This window comes from Lacerta agilis, chromosome 11 (assembly GCF_009819535.1).
Source record: "Lacerta agilis isolate rLacAgi1 chromosome 11, rLacAgi1.pri, whole genome shotgun sequence".
In the NCBI taxonomy this organism is placed as follows: Eukaryota; Metazoa; Chordata; class Lepidosauria; order Squamata; family Lacertidae; genus Lacerta; species Lacerta agilis.
The window spans coordinates 8,728,193-8,745,605 of record NC_046322.1 but is presented as its reverse complement, the minus strand read 5'-3'; the positions used below and the strand labels follow the sequence as shown (position 1 = coordinate 8,745,605).

The 17,413-nt window shown below is 46.4% G+C and overlaps 1 protein-coding gene across 1 annotated transcript in view; it reads left to right on the top strand.

Annotated features, from left to right (window-relative positions):
- The window catches only part of LOXHD1 (lipoxygenase homology domains 1), a 146,743-nt gene that overhangs the window by 11,602 nt on the left and 117,728 nt on the right, over positions 1 to 17,413 (top strand). The window contains exons 3-6 of the mRNA XM_033164495.1: positions 2,920 to 3,000; positions 4,473 to 4,657; positions 15,559 to 15,657; positions 16,968 to 17,116. Coding sequence (XP_033020386.1) covers positions 2,920 to 3,000; positions 4,473 to 4,657; positions 15,559 to 15,657; positions 16,968 to 17,116 — 514 coding nt within the window. The remainder of the gene's footprint in view (positions 1 to 2,919; positions 3,001 to 4,472; positions 4,658 to 15,558; positions 15,658 to 16,967; positions 17,117 to 17,413) is intronic.

Genomic DNA, 17,413 nt, shown 5'->3' with positions numbered 1-17,413 from the left:
TACATTAAAGCATACAAGCAGTTAAAATACTAAAACAGTTTAAAATTCACACCAGCGTTTCTAAACACCAGGGGTAGGCTTGTCTAACCAAGAATGTTGTTAGCAGGCATTGAAAAGAGCAAGGTGCCTGCTTGGTGTCAATAGGCAGGGAGTTCCAAAGTGTAGTTGCCGTCACACGAAATGACCGAGTTCTTACAAACGTGTAAGGGGTGTTATGTCTCACCTGCAGCAGTGCCAATTCCACACTCGAGTAGGCAAATATGTGGCAAGGCGATGTCGTAGGCAAACTGGTCCCAAGTTATTCAGGGCTTTGTATACTAATAGCAACACCTTGAAATTAACCTGGGAGCAAATCAGCAACCGGTGTCGATCTCTGAGCACAGGTGTTATATGCTGACAAGGCGTCACCCCTGTCAGAAATCTTGCTGCGGCGTAATTGCTTTTCAGGGCTTCCCAATTCCCGTTCTTCTCTTCCCCATGGTCTCCTCAGAAACAAAACAGAACAGAACAAACTTAACAGGCAAAACCAGAAGGAATTTATATTCCTGCCTGTTAGCTCCAGCTAACACGGCAATAACTGATTCAACAGCAAGGGTGGCAAGAGAGCATGACGCCATCCCGGCTCCAAATTTTGTCACGCTTTTCACAGAATATGGCAAAAGGATGGAATCTCATGCATCTCCCCCGGCGGGCTGTTTTTCGGAGCGTTGACGGATGATACGCCTTGCAGAATGCATGACATTTTAGACCCCCTGTTTCGCTCCACGGCGCCGATTGCACAAAATGCCATGCATTTCCTCAAAGGTGGCACCTTTTTGGTCGCCACAAGGCTTTCTGCTTCTTTCCCTTTCACCGCTGCATACTGCCACACTGGTGCATGGCAATGTCACCTCTGCATTTCGGCGGCGCGCTTCAGAGAATGGTCACCACAAGGCATGCTGAAGTCACGTGAAACATCTTTGCCATAGGTTCCCCGTTCCCCACATTAAACATACAGGAATTTGCATGTCTCCATGTGTCATCAAGACAAGAAACGTCCATTCCAGAGGTCCCCCAAAGTAGATTACACTTCATGTTGCATCTATTTTGTTATAGGCTGGGGTGGGGGCAAGTCAATCTGAACAACATCTGTGGGACCTGTCCAGGCCTGCGATCCAGTGAGGCTTAGAATTTATTGATTGATTGCATTTATTCCCCCCTTCCTCCAAGGAGCCCACTGAGCCTCTTGGGCTTGCTGATCAGAAGGTCGGCGGTTCAAATCCCCGTGTCGCGGTGACCTCCCGTTGCTCTGTCCCAGCTCCTGTCAACCTAGCAATTTGAAAACATGCCAGAGCGAGTAGATAAATAGGTACCACTGTGGCGGGAAGGTAAACGGCACTCTGGTTTCCGTCACAGTGTTCTGTTGTGCCAGAAGCAGTTTAGTCATGCCAGCCACATGACCCAGAAAGCTGTCTGTGCACAAACGCCGGCTCCCTTGGCCTCAAAGCGAGATGAGCGCTGCAACCCCATAGTTGCCTTTGACTGGACTTAACTGTCCATGGGTCCTTTATCTTTACTTTGGACATAGTTCTCTTCCTCCTCTCCACTTTATCCTCACAACAGCCCTATAAGGTGGGTTTGGTGCGCTGGTGATCTCCACTAGGGTTGTGACAGGGCAAAGTGTGTTCACCCTGGCATGTCCTCCACTGGGAATGCAGCGGGGCAAAGCGTCTTCATAAAGGCTGGCGGTGGCTGGGGGATGGTGCGCCGAGTCAGCCTGGCTGGGTTGGGGGGGTGGTGGCAGCATGAGTGTGACATCACACATGTGCGACACCCCCCTTACATGTTGGGCACAACTCAGTGCCTCTGCCTAAGGCTGCATTCCTGTGTACAATTATCTGTGAGGAGAGCCAGTGTGGTGTAGTGGTTAAGAGTGGTAGACTCGTAATCTGGGGAACCGGGTTTGTGTCTCCGCTCCTCCACATGCAGCTGCTGGGTGACCTTGGGCTAGTCACACTTCTCTGAAGTCTCTCAGCCTCACTCACCTCGCAGAGTGTTTGTTGTGGGGGAGGAAGGGAAAAGAGAATGTTAGCCGCTTTGAGACTCCTTCGGGTAGTGAAAAGCGGGATATCAAATCCAAACTCTTCTTCTTCTTCAGTAGAACTTACTTCTGGGTAGACATGCATAGGGTTGCAATGGAAGAGACTGAGCAGATGTTCAGGATGTTCCCTGGTTCAAATCTCACCTGTGATATGAACTCTCCAAAGTAAGAGTTTGGTCCTACATCTTAGATTTCCACGCACACCATGGAAGCAAGCTGATCCTGGTTTCTGCATATCGTGGAACTTTTGAGAACACGGGATCAACGTCCCCCCCCCCCTAGTGCCAACTTTCCTTTGCTCTTCACTTTCTTAAATCCCCTGCCTTCACTGTTCTTTGCTTCCTGCTTTTCTCCCCAGTAAGACCAGCTACTCTGGCTTGTAGCCAGCCCTCTTCGGTTGTTAGCACTCCTCTTCTCTTGACTGCATCCTCCAGCGCTGTCTTTTCGGTTTAAGAAACCAAAACACTGGGAGAAGCATAAGACACGCGTAGCGTGACCCTCAGTCCGAGGTGTCTGTCCCAGCCAAAGTGACCCCTCACTTTCCTCAAGGGGGATGGACTGTGAGAATTCCGTGCTGCCTCTTTCATTCTCTCAGCCTTGGAATGTTAATGGACATTCTGGTGCCTCCCACCAACTCAGCCAATAGGAGCCAGAGGCTTCATGGCCACCGCTGTGCATTACAATAGGTAATGGGAGCTCCCCCCCCCCATCTTAGGTTCAAATTATCTGGTGATTAGTCAGCTGAGTGGTGCAAATGCATGTGCAGACCATCTGTAACTATCACTGTTAACCCCTTCTCTTCAATAATTGTTCTTTCTGGGGGCATGTGTATATTTCAGGAGCAGCTCTGCCTTTGAGAGAAGCAAAACAGATGTGTTTCGAGTGAGAACCAACAACGTTGGGACAATTAAGAAAATAAGGTATGGTAGCGGAACCTACCACAATACGGAAACACAGAATATTGGGTTCCCCTGATCTACATAGTCTTTTCCAGGGATCAGCAAACTTTTTCAGCAGAGGGCCAGTCCACTGTCCCTCAGACCTTGTTTGGGGGGGGGGTGAACTATATTTTGAAGGGGGGGGGAATGAACGAATTCCTATGCCCCACAAATAACCCAGAGATGCATTTTAAATAAAAGGACATTTCTACTCATGTAAAAACACGCTGATTCCCGGACTGTCTGCGGGTCAGATTTAGAAGGTGATTAGGCAGGATCCGGCCCCCAGGCCTTAGTTTGCCTACCCATGCTCTTATCAGATAAATTCATAGGCTTTTAGCAATAAGGTGCATATGAAGTGCCAGAATTATAGGCAGGCATGATGGCTTGCTAGCAGGGCTGGATTTAGGTTTGATGAGGCCCTAAGCTACTGAAGGTAATGGAGCCCTTTATATGTCTGGCTGTCCTTTGTCAACTGCTGAATATGCTACATGGTAATTTATGGACCTAATAGGTATCTAAAGCCATTTGCCACTGTTGTTGTATGTAGGTTTTAGTTCATTTTTTTATCTTAGATTTTGCAAATGTACATCCAGTACATTTTATCCAGATTTTGCAAATGTACATCCCTTTAATTTTTTTTTGGATGAAACCCTTTTAATAAGCTTAAAAGTTGTGTTTACATCAAAAGATTAAGAAACTAATTACAGTGGATGCTCGTGTTGCGAACATGAGCCATGCGGGAGGCGCATTTGCAACCCGCAGCGCCGTGTCTGCGCACACACGGGTTGTGAATCAGTGCTTCTGCTCATGTGCAAAGTGTGATTTAGTGCTTCTGCCCTTGTGTGAGTGCTGAAAGCTGGAAGTAACCCGTTCCGGTACTTCCGGGTTCGGTTCGGTGCGCAACCCAAAAATGCATAACCTGAAGCGTCTGCAACCCAAGGTATGACTGTAAATCAGGCCATTGTTATAAAGAAGAATCCCAGTTTGTCAATGGAGCTGAACTTGATTCATGTTACAACATATATATATATATATATATATATATGTGTGTGTGTGTGTGTGTGTGTGTGTGTGTATGTATAAAATGATAAAAATAATATTAATATATAATAAAACTGCAATACTTGGCAATAATTGTTAATGATTTTTATGCAATTTTACATAATTTTTTTCACAAAATCTTTTTGCTAAGACGAGTATAAAATTATTGGAATTACACAGAAACGTGAAAAAGTCAATTATTTTTAAATGTCATTATTTACCAAGCAAAACTAATTTATATCAATTTAACCAAAATATCTTTTGAATTCCCAAGTTACGTTACAGTTTTTTTAGCACCCCTCATTTTGAGAATCTGAAAGTTGAAAAATCCAGCACTCCCTGCTGTTACATTAAACGCGAAGGTGCGGCAAACCCCCCAAACCTGCGCCTTGTTCTGATTTATGCAACAGAATTGAGCACGACAACACAGGGATGAATGCCAGCTGGTTTCTGGACCGTGTGATAGTGACGGACATGAACAGGCCCCACCTCCGCTTCTACTTCCCGTGCAACAACTGGCTGAGCAAGGATGAGGGTGATGGACTCTATGTCAGAGATCTTATTGGCAGCCTTAACCCCATGGATGTTCCCAAAGGTATGTCAGTCCGCAACATGCTGAACTTACGACTGTGCAGAACAGCGACAATATTGGGCAGCTGCTGCTGCTGGTGCTTATAAAGTGAAAGAATATGGTAATGATTTAAGTCTTGGGGCAATAATGCCATCAAGAAATTTATAGAAGGCAAGGGAGAGCTGGTATGGTTGGGCTTCTGCCGTGGGGTCGCCCTCCTCCTCAAATTATTCCTCTGAAGGATCTCAGGGCAGCAAACGTGCCAATACTAAGGCCGCACAATTAAACAAGTTAAAAACAACTATCTAAAAACAGTTAAAAATTCCTAAAAGCAACCAAACTCAAACTAATAATTTCTGGGTTACCAGGGACAGGACCTTCAGCCTAGGTCAGCAGGACTGTTTTGCATTTTCTCCTAAATGTCAACAGTGAGGGAGACTGGTGCATCTCACTATGGAAGGCATTCCAAAAGCAGGGAGCCACCACCAAGAAGGCCCTGTCATGATTTACCGCCAACCAGGCATGCCCCCAGTGGCAGCACTATCACGGGGGGGGGGGCTCCCTTGCTGGTCATAGGTTCTGAGATGGTCGATACAGGGGAAGGCTCTCTGTTAGGAGCAAATGTGTGCCCAATCTGCCTTCTTCAGGAATTGTGTCCAGTTCTGGGCACCACAGTTCAAGAAGGATACTGACAAGCTGGAATGTGTCCAGAAGAGGGCAACCAAAATGGTCAAAGGCCTGGAAACGATGCCTTATGTGGAACGGCTTAGGGAGCTGAGTATGTTTAGCCTGGAGAAGAGAAGGTTAAGGGGTGATATGATAGCCATGTTCAAATATATAAAAGGGTGTCATATAGAGGAGGGAGAAAGGTTGTTTTCTGCTGCTCCAGAGAAGTGGACATGGGGCAATGGATTCAAACTACAAGAAAGAAGATTCCACCTAAACATTAGGAAGAACTTCCTGACAGTGAGAGCTGTTCGGCAGTGGAATTTGCTACCAAGAAGTGTGGTAGAGTCTCCTTCTTTGGAGGTCTTTAAGCGGAGGCTTGACAGCCATCTGTCAGGAATGCTTTGATGGTGTTTCCTGCTTGGCAGGGGGTTGGACTGGATGGCCCTTGTGGTCTCTTCCAACTCTAGGATTCTATGACTCTATGATTCTATGATTCTATGTTCTTTCCTGTGGTTTCCTCCAAGGATGTATGTATTACAAACACTTGCATCGCTTCCAAACCAGCGAAATGCTCCCAGCTCCCCCCAAAGAATCCTGGAAATTTTAGCTTCGCTGTGAAGGATGCCGCGGATATTGTTTTGGAAACGCACACCTGTCCTTTACAGAAGTGCAGCTCCTAGCAATTCCCAGGGAAAGGGAAATAACCCAGGGTGAAGTTTGCCGCAGTGTCGATCCATCATTTTACTTGCCGCAAACCAGGCAGGTGCCTCACAAGCAACACCAGCAACCTTACCATGTGGAGCATGTTACATAGGTATATGTAACATGAGCAGGGAGTCCACCTCCCTCTGGTGTCAAAGACTTGTGAAAATGGAGCCCGCAACACTCAGGTCAATCATAGTTCATCTCTGCTGGCTAAAAGGTCAGTTCAACGGAGATGAACTTGGAGTAGTTTTTCCCAGATCAGAAAGAGACCAGGCTTTTCCTGGAAAGGAACAAAACTCGGATGGGTGGGCAGCTGTTATATAGCAAGGGCTGATTGGGATGAAGAAACACCCTGACCAAACAAATAATAATAGATAATAATAAATTTTTATTTATATCGCCCTCCCCGGCCAGAACCGGGCTCAGGGAGGCTAACATCAAAATATATGATACATTAAAACATTACACTTACAGTTTTGGCAACTCAGTACACTCCAATGTACAGAGCCAGTGTGGTGTAGTGGTTAAGAGCAGTAGACTCATAATCTGGTGAACCGGGTTCGCACCTCCGCTCCTCCACATGCAGCTGCTGGGTGACCTTGGGCTAGTCACACTTCTCTGAAGTCTCTCAGCCTCACTCACCTCACAGAGTGTTTGCTGTGGGGGAGGAAGGGAAAGGAGAATGTTAGCTGCTTTGAGACTCCTTCGGGTAGTGATAAAGCAGGATATCAAATCCAAACTCCTCCTCCTCCTCCCCCTCTTCTTCTTCTTCTTCATCATCTTCTTCTAATTAAATAAAACCAAACAAATCTAGCCAAACATCAATTACCTATCTGACTAATTAACAATTATTGCATTGTTAATGGGAGGGTGGGTTGGGGTTTGTGGGGGGATTCTAGAATTCCTGTGCCCTCAGCTCAGAGCTCTGCTGCTTAAAGCTGCCTCTCACAGGTTAATCAACTCGACCTTCAGTTGATTAAATGGATTAAAGTCTGCCCCGCTATACCATGCACTTTCATAAACGCAGGCTTTCCGGCTTGGCGACTGCCAACTGGTCTGGTGGCAGCTGACTGCTTGGCCACTATGAACGTAAGAAGGTGATTAACGGTGGAGCACAACGGATGTGAAATGATTCGGGTAACAGGCCGTGTCGATCTGTAGGCAAGGCTGCTCACTCAAACCGGTTGTAGCCTGTGTATGACCTGGAGCAGCATTCTCTTTCCGCCATCCTAATTAGCACGATTAAAAAGCAGAGACATCACCTTGCCGACAAAGGTCCGTATAGTTAAAGCTATGGTTTTCCCAGTAGTGATGTATGGAAGTGAGAGCTGGATCCTAAAGAAGGCTGATCGCCGAAGAATTGATGCTTTTGAATTATGGTGCTGGAGGAGACTCTTGAGAGTCTCATGGACTGCAACAAGATCAAACCTATCCATTCCGAAGGAGATCAGCCCTGAGTGCTCACTGGAAGGACAGATCCTGAAGCTGAGGCTCCAATACTGGTAATTTATTTTGCCAATCTTCTTTATTTTCTTCTTCATCTTCTTTGGCTGAGGCTTCTTCCTCTTTCCATAGGAGTTGGCTGGTCTTGGCCTGGCACCCAGTCTCACATATCGGAACAGAATCTTTCATTCAAAAAATCCACCAAGTCCTGGACATCTCACTTCCGGCAGGCAGAGCGGGAGAATGGCTGACCGTAACATCTGTGCTATCCATCACGAGTTAATTTGGCGACTGCGATGGGAGTAAGCAGCCTCCCTTACCTCCCCGGGATGACGGGGAGGGCTGCCTTGCCCACGGATGCCCCTCAATCCACTTTGATCCTTCGGGGCCGAGTGGGGGGCCTGGGCGCATAGGGCTCGTGTGGATAGAGCTCCTGGAAGCCGGCCCCATTCATGCACGACCCCCAGAACTGGAAATATAAATTTGGCTAAAGGTTTTGGGCATGCCTCGGACAAAGGAGTGGGAAGAATGTTGCTAACAGCAGCCCTGAGCGGTTAAGAATGAAAGCTGGAAGAAGACGTGGACTTTACATTGGTATGTGAAAGAGGGAGAAGAAGGGGGAGGGAAGCTCTGGACCCTTCATTTGTTTTGCCTCAATATTTTACTTAACATGGGAGAAACCTCCCCCAGAAAATCCACTTTCACAGGGAAATAACAAGCAGACTTTAAAGACTGAGAGTGAATTAGCTAGAATTGGACGTTACATAAACAAACTGTATGGACTTGAAACAAGATTTGGAATGATTTAATAGCAACGGAGGACTTCCGGCTGGTAATGGCGCAGCAAAGATTGATTGTTGAGGAGAGTCCATGAAGCTGAGCACCACTTCAAAGGGAGAAGCCAGCCTTGATGGACGATTGATAGTGGAATTTATGGAGGTGTCTGGCTCTCCTGGAAAGGAGTGGTTGGAATGCGCGCGGGGGGAGAGTGCTGTGCGAAGAAGTTTGATTTGTTATAGAAGGAGGAGGAGAAGATGGCGCCGTCCAGAATGTGGCATTTGGAATGAGAATGGCTTTATCCATACAGAGACATTACTTATTATAATCGTGTCTGCTTGCTGGCATATATCAGAGGCTGTGAAAGTATTGGACTGTGAATGCAACTGAAAGAGATGTGAAAATCGCTCCGGAGTCCGAGACATGGGAAGTCTATAAATTACAAAAAAATTGGCATAATTGGAATTGTTTTAATTGGGAATTGTATAATTAATTTGGATTTTAATTTGATTGGTAATTGAAAATATATATTGGAAAATCAATAAATATGATTTAATAATAATAATAATAAATAAAGTCCTGGACATCTCAATACAGTGGACTCTCCCAGTTACATACCACTCTGGTTATGTAACTTTCAGGTTATGAACGCGGCAAACCCAGAAGTGTATATTTCTGGGTTTCACCCCATGCACATGCGCTGAAGTGCTCTACATGTTACTTTTCCCCCGGGGTGCGCACAGACCCCCAGAACGAATTAAATTCATATCCGGGGGGGGGTCCACTGTATCATAACTTCATTTTTTAAACTACAATCATTTCCCACATTTTCTTCAAATCTTTATATGTCTTTTCCTAGGCCCTTTTGACAATTTTACATCGCTGGTGGCTTGCCGGTCAGAAGGTCGGCGGTTCGAATCCCCGCGACGGGGCGAGCTCCCGTCGCTCAGTCCCTGCTCCTGCCAACCTAGCAGTTCGAAAGCACATCAAAGCGCAAGTAGATAAATAGGTACAGCTCCGGCGGGAAGGTAAACGGCATTTCCGTGCGCTGCTCTGGTTTGCCAGAAGCAGCTTAGTTATACTGGCCACATGTACACTGGCTCCCTCGGCCAGTAAAGCGAGATGAGCGCAGCAACCCCAGAGTTGTCCGCGACTGGACCTAAGGGCCAGGGGTCCCTTTACCTTTACCTTTTTACATCGTCACCACATAGGGTAGCGCCTTAAACCTTTTGCCCTCCATTCTCGTTTCTTCTCTAGCGCAGTCAAAGCCTCCCACCAACTTTACAATTCATATTCTATGCAGGGCACATCTCATTCCAGGCCTAATTCCACTCTGCCTCCTGGCATCTCATAAGCAACTATGCAGAGGGTTGCGCCGGAAAGCTGGTCAACAGTGCACAATTTATGATCCAGCATAAGCAAGGATTGTACAGTGGGTTGGCTGAAGTTTGCGAAGGATCTGTCTCTATGAGCTCTGGCTGTTTTTTGCTTGAGTTCACATTTGCTGATTCCATCATCTAATCCACGCAAGGCACCCAGCAGCTGGGCTGATTTGTAGCGAGCGGGTCTTGCCAAACCGACAAGCTGGAGTTGGAGAACTGCACGGCTTTGAACATGCCCAGTGGCACAGTTGGCGAGCCGCGGAGGCGGCAAACTGGATGCCTCGCCTGGTTTGAAGGCAAAAGGGCTTCCAATTTCTAAAGCCCTATTTTCAGAGAGCTGCATCTTTTGCAAATACCTTCAGCAAATGTGAGCTCAAATACGCAGAAAGGCTTTGGGGCTATGCGGAACGGCAGTGAGCGTGAAAAGCCAGGTCTCGTTGCTCATTACTTAAAGCTACCATCCTTATCAAAGTTTGTAAAACGATGTATGGGGAAAGTGGTGTCTTTAAACCGTGGAACTCACTGCCACATGTCGCAGTGATGGCCACCAAGTTGGACGACTTTGAAAGACGATAGGACCGGATAAATGTTGAAGATGTGGATTAAATAAGGCAGATCTCATACATATCTCTTGGAACTGTTCTCAAATAGAAATATTCTGGAAATTGGTTCAGGTTAATATCTCTGGCATGTTAGGATATCATATACCCTTGGAAACTAAAATATCTCTGCTTGGTTTTTTAGAATAGGTTGTTTCAGAAAATAATCGAGAAATCTATATGTGGGATAAGAAGCTACAGTTAGAACTGGATATGGAATAACTGATTGGTACAAAATTGGGAAAGGAGTACGACAAAGCTGTATATTGTCTCCCTGCTTATTTAAATTATATGCAGAATTTATCATGTGAAAGGCTGGACTGGATGAATCCCAAGCCGGAATTAAGATTGCCGGAAGACATATCAACAACCTCAGATATGCTGATGACACAACCTTGATGGCAGAAAGTGAGGAGGAATTAAAGAACCTTTTAATGAGGGTGAAAGGGGAGAGCGCAAAATATGGTCTGAAGCTCAACATCAAAAAAACTAAGATCATGGCCACTGGTCCCATCACCTCCTGGCAAATAGAAGGGGAAGAAATGGAGGCAGTGAGAGATTTCACTTTCTTGGGTTCCATGATCACTGCAGATGGTGACAGCAGTCACGAAATTAGAAGACGCCTGCTTCTTGGGAGGAAAGCAATGACAAACCTAGACAGCATCTTAAAAGGCAGAGACATCTCGTCGCCGACAAAGGTCCGTATAGTTAAAGCTATGGTTTTCCCAGTAGTAATGTACGGAAGTGAGAGCTGGACCATAAAGAAGGCTGATCGCCAAAGAATTGATGCTTTTGAATTATGGTGCTGGAGGAGACTCTTGAGAGTCCCATGGACTGCAAGAAGATCAAACCGATCCATTCTGAAGGAAATGAGCCCTGAGTTCTCACTGGAAGGACAGATCCTGAAGCTGAGGCTCCAAGACTTTGGCCACCTCATGAGAAGAGAAGACTCCCTGGAAAAGACCCTGATGTTGGAAAAGATGGAGGGCACAAGGAGAAGGGGATGACAGAGGACGAGATCTTTGGACAGTGTTCTCGAAGCCACCAACATGAGTCTGACCAAACTGCGGGAGGCAGTGGAAGACAGGAGTGCCTGGCGTGCTCTGGTCCATGAGGTCACAAAGAGTTGGACACGACTAAACAACAACAACAACAACAACAAGGATTAAGCTAACCTATTATAAAACAATACTTATAACCCAGCCTAACAGGTATATAGAAAAATTGGGCGTTTTTTCCAATGTTTTGAACAAGTTCAACAATAACATCCAACCTTACGCTGCTTTCAAGCTGCTGTAACAGTATCTCTTTATGCTCTTTGGTTTATTTATAAAATAAAATGTAAATATTAAAAAAAGAGGGTTGGATGAATTCACGGAGGATACGTTACAAGTAGGTAGCCGTGTTGGTCTGCCATAGTCAAAACAAAATAAAATAAAAAATTCCTTCCAGTAGCACCTTAGAGGCCAACTAAGTTTGTCCTTGGTATGAGCTTTCATGTGCATGTACACTGGAGGATAAGATTGTCAATGGCTACTAGCCACGATGGTTTTGCTCTGTCTCCACAGTCAGAGGTAGCAATGCTTCCTCTGGAAACGGCAGGAGGGGAGAGGGCCCTGGTGCTTGAATCCTGCATGCAGGTTTCCCACAAGCATCTGGTTGGCCACTGTGAGAACAGGATGCTGGACTAGATGGGCCACTGGCCTGATCCAGCAGGTTCTTCTTATCCCTATCCTTATGGGAACTGTCATTCAGCCTGTATCAACCAGGCCACAACGATGGCAACAGCTACCTTTGGAGGGTGACAGTAATTCAGCACTGGACTGTGGGCCTAAATTCAATCTACCAGGCCCCTTTATATGGCTTTTAGAGGCCATTTCTAGGAAACTCCACCCTCTCACCTATCACGTGACATAATTTGATGTCACCTATCAATCATTTTGATTGGCTTCCCACTTCCTGCACTATCCATGGCCCTCAGGTTGAGACTCCATTTTACATATTTTATGCAAATTTTACTTATTTTATTTGCAGTTGCCCCTACGGCTAAGGAGGAATTGAATGCAAACTACTTAAATTTACAGAAAATGAGTAAAAAATATATAATTTCTTGGTTGTGCTTAGATGAGGTTTTTTGTTTTTGTTTTTTTGCTTAGCTGCTTTACTTTCCCTTCAGTGGCCTTTAGCTCCACCCATTTTAGCTGTTGGCCCCGCCCATCACCAGAATGCGGCCCCTGGAAAGTTCTCCAGATTTGAATCTGGCCTTCGGGCTGAAAGTGGTTCCGCACACCTGCGGCAATTGCTCTCTCCCTTCCTTCCATTTCTGTTTGCAAGAATCCGAAAAAACAAATCTGCGGCATGCTGAAGGGAAAAAGATATTTTGCAGATCCCTAGACATGTATTTGGACGTGATTCCTGGCGAATCAGTCTTCTCCATCTGTTTGCATTTCGACTCTTTTCTGCTGCGGCTTCTTCTTCTCGCTTGTTGCCAAGATGTCGTGTGAAACTAGGAATCAGTCCAAGCTTAATTAGCCTCTCCTTCCTGCCAGATTTAGTCAATGATGCCGCTAAACAGGTCTTCCGAGGGAAGCAGAGAAACTCACACAGCCCTTCCAGGCACAGGAATTACTTGCCTCGCTCTTCCACTGTTCCTTCTTACAGACATGTAGTGTCGTTCCCTTCCAGCTGGCTTCATGCCTGGCGCTGCTGGAGAAATTTAAAGGGGTCCCTAGACTGGAAGCGTCCCTTCCAGGAACCCCATTGAGAAAGATGTAGGCTCCAGGTGAAATATTGAAATCCAAATAAACACAGGGGCAGCCTCAACAATAATGAGGAGGCTGTGAAGAACCACATCCGAACCACATTTCCAGATTAGATATGTGATTTCTATTCACCAATCGAGGGATTGCAGCAGTCTTAACATTTGCAAGCCAATAGCATCATCCTGAACCAATCAAATTCGTTTGACTCTTTAGACCAGTCCTCATCATCATGTGACTGCATATAATCATTCCTCAGTGACTTTCTTTATTAAGACTTTGATGAAATTTACCTGTTCATTTCCAAGCCAATGTGTTTCTAACCAGCAGAGGGAGCAGACACACTGTGTTATGGGAATTCTCCAAATGGGGTGGCTAGAACTAGTGCAATGCATCACTGAACTTCCAGAGTGCTTTCACCCATGGTCTCCTCTCCCAACTTGCTTGTAGCCATCTCATCAATTGCCAGAACACCTGAAGAGGAAGACCATTTTTTAGAGATGAAACTGAGCATCTGTCTCTCTCTCCCCCCCCCCCACTTCCTGTGCAGCCATTGCCATAGCTGTCAACTTTTGGATTTGAAAATAAGGGATCAGCAGCCTCACCTATGACAGTCACATGGCAGTGGTGGGCGGAGCCAGAAGCAAAAGTGGGCGGAGCAGCTGGAACGCGGCGTCCGTGCTATTCCCTAGATCAAACGGCACTTTCCGGGTCTTTCTTACTGATCGTTCTCCCCCTCCCCTCTAATAAGTTATGGAGAACAGGATGTCCTAAACGAGGTGGGGGATCCAAAGCGCACCTGAAACAGATCGACCCCCTTCCCTGCTGCAGTGGTAGGGACAGGAAGCGGTAGCCTCGGGCGGTGCTAACAAGCGGAACGGGCGGAGGCGTGTCCATTGGCAGCGATTTCATTAGCGGCGCTGCTGGGCTGCGCTGGACGGGGAGGGGCAGCGAGGAAGTGGGTCTGAGTTGAGGCTGATTCATTCACTTGTTGGGAGGGGAAGTGGGGCGGGGGGAGAAGCGAGGCCCAGAACTAGGGGCTCTCCTGGGAGCGGGGCGGGTGGAGTGTGAGCTGGAGGGGAGCATCCTCCCTGGCTACAAATCCTGGGAGGCGAAGCCAAACGGATCCAAGCCTTAGGACAGCGCTGCGAGCAGCCACCCAAGGGACTGAGGCTGCTGCTGCCACCGCCACCGCCTTCTCGCAGCAGCAATAGTAGCTGCAGCACACCCAGGAAGGTGGGGCGCACAGGAGACGGGGAAGGAAGGGAGACAGGGGCGTGCGGCCGGGTGGGAGCACGTGCGCGGGCGGCAGAGTGGGGGAGGGGAAGGAGAAGCTTCCTGACCAGGCCCATTTTTAAACGCGTTTCCCGCTGCGTCCCCCAGATGACTCAAAAACCCGTATATTGACAACCCGGGAATATACGGGTTTTTGAGTCATCCGGGGACGCAGCGGGAAACGCGTTTAAAAATGGGGGAATCCCGGCCAATACGGGATACTTGACACCACTGGCCATTGCTACTGGAAGATTAGAACCTTATAATGGATTCTAGAGATTCATGCAAAGTTGGGCTGTTCCAGCTCTGGATTGGAGTCTAGAGAATGCACAAATGATAACTATCTTTGCATCGAGTAATGGATCTATTGTTCACAAGTAAGCCACTAACATATGAATGAGTTTTTTGTGTTGCCTCAGGCTTCTTTAATCATTGTCATCATCTTTATTAATAGCCATCTCTCCAAAAAATTTTTAAAATATATATATTAAATTTCTGTTTTACATTTTGGAATATTCACTTAAACAACCTTAAAATATCAATGACTTCCCTTCCTCTCTTTCCATGGTTCATGGAACCGTTTGGCATTCCATTATTACATCCATCAAAACTTATTCACACTGTTGAATTTATCTTAATGCTGCCCACGTTTTCAAATAAACACATTTTCCCCTCCATATATTCAATAAACATTTTCCATTCTTCTTTAAACGTATGTTCTTCTCGTTCTCTTACTCTATATGTTAGTTCCACAAGCTGCTCAGATTCCATCAGTTTAAGTTGCCAAACTTCTTTAGCTGGGACTTTAGTCTCTCCTTTTCCATTTTTGGGCTACCAAAACACGAGCTGCGGTAGTAGCATACATAAATAACCTTTTCTGACACCTGGCCCATCTCTCCAAGTTCTGAAAGGCACATTATTGATGCACAAGATGGAGGGATCAGCTGAATTGAGGGAATCCTGAGGTTTACAAAACAACAAAGAAATGTTTTCTATTCTTTTTAATGCCAGTAAGGAACTTTAAAACACAACCAAATGAGGGCAGTGTGCCCGGGGAATGCTAACTTTTACTGTTGAAATATATATATATATATATATATATATATATATATATATATATACACACACACACACACACACACACACACACACACACATATATATAATCAGGGGTAGGGGAATGGAATGGAGGAGCTGCATTCCTGAAGATCATCATCCCATACTGCAACATTTTGTTGCAGCTCCAACTCATTATGCATCCAATAATCTTTATCCTTGTTAATGAGATTGTGTGCTTTTGCTCTCTCTCTTTGCAGTGAACAAATATGTGGTCAAAGTTTTTACAGGAGATCTAAGTGGCAGTGGAACAGACGCAGATGTTTTTATTAACCTTTTCGGCCAGAATGGAGACACAGGTAGTATATATTGCGAGGAGCTGTTTCCTTTGGCCTGCAGCAAACCAAACAGATGAACAATGAAATAATCCACCTCCCCCCCCCCCGAGATGTTATTCTGAGAAAGGGGTGTCGCTGTTGGGGATATTCCTGGGAGCTAGCGTAGTGGTTACACGCAGCTTTTCTCAAACTTGGGTCTCCAGCTGTTGTTGGACTACAACTCCCATCATCCCTAGCTAGCAGCCCAGTTGTCAGGGATGATGGGAGTTGTAGTCCCACAACAGCAGGCAACCCAAGTTTGAGAAACACTGGAACAGTGTTAGACTAGGAGCAGAGAGACTTGGGTTCAACTGTTAGCCTAGTATAACTTGCAGGGATGTTGTCTCGATATGTATTTTGTGTGTGTGTTTGTGTGTGAGAGTATGAGTGAGAGAGTGCACTTTGCATGCCACCCTACACTTCTTGGGCAGGGGAGGGGAACTTTAATCCTGTGGGCCAAATGCAGCCCTCCATACCTCTCTGTCCGACTCTCAGGATCCCTCAAATCACACCCCTCCCCGGCCACACACCCTCTCCCCAGGGGATGCCCTTCACCAGCTCCGCTCTGTCCTTCCCTCGAGTGTTTTTGCCTCGCTGGAATATGCCCTTGAACTCTGACCATGCCTCTAGGTTTCCTGTATAGAAAGGTGTGTGCTTGTGTGTGCCTAGGAGCCCGCCTGCTGCATAAAGGTAAATTTGCATCCATTGCTCCTCCCACTTTTGCCTCTGGCCCCGCCAACCACCGGCCTATGGCCCCAGCAAGGTTGCCCAGAAAGGAATGTGGCCCTCAGGTGGGAAGAAAAGTTTATCTACCCATCCTTGGAGGAAGGGTGGAATGAAAGGATAACAAACACAAAACTTTCCCGCCCACTCACTGTTTCTCAGTTCCTGCTCTTCCCAGTGCTGCAATGCCTGTGAGGTGCTCAGAGCTGATTGATGCAACCAGATTGGCATGCAAAGCAAGCGAGTTGAGCACACAGAGCCAAGTTTCACTCATCACGAGGAGTGCAGCTGTCCTCCTGGAATTTTTCAGAAATTGTGTCTCCCCCCCCCCCCAACAGCACGTTTCAGTCCTGTATTAAACAACTATCGAGGCAAATTACTTGGTCTCTCAACAGACTAAATAATTTTACTTGATTAAGCACGTACCTTTTAGCAGATTATTGATTGATGAATCTATCAATTAAATTTACATGCGTTTTGCATATTGGCGTACCTCAAGGCTGAAGAGACGCTGAAGAAAAGTTCCTCATCCGTTTGCCTTTTTCCTTCCTATGTCATTTGTTTCTCAGGAGAGCGGAGGCTGGACAACGACAAGGACAATTTTGAGAAAGGTGCAGAAGACAAGTTCACCCTCGATGCTCCCAACCTGGGAAAGTTGAGGAAGATCACCATAGGCCACAATAACAAGGGAGGCTCCGCTGGGTGGTTCTTGTCCAAGGTTTGTGCAGATGAGCTGATTTGTTGTCTAGGGACATAGGAAGCCTTATAGAAAGTCAGCTAGTAGGTCCGTCTAGCTCCTTACAGATTCACATGGACTAGCAACAGTTCTCTGGGATCTCAGAAACAGGTCTTTTCCAGAACTACCTGCAGATGCCAGGGTTTGAAGCCACCTTGACCAATAGCAGTGCTGCCACCCAATCCTCTGAGTCCCCCCCCCCCAGTAAATTAACACACTCTCTCTATTTTTGTAAGGAAGGTTGCAGTTCCCTCATTATTCTCAGGCAAAAGCATAGTG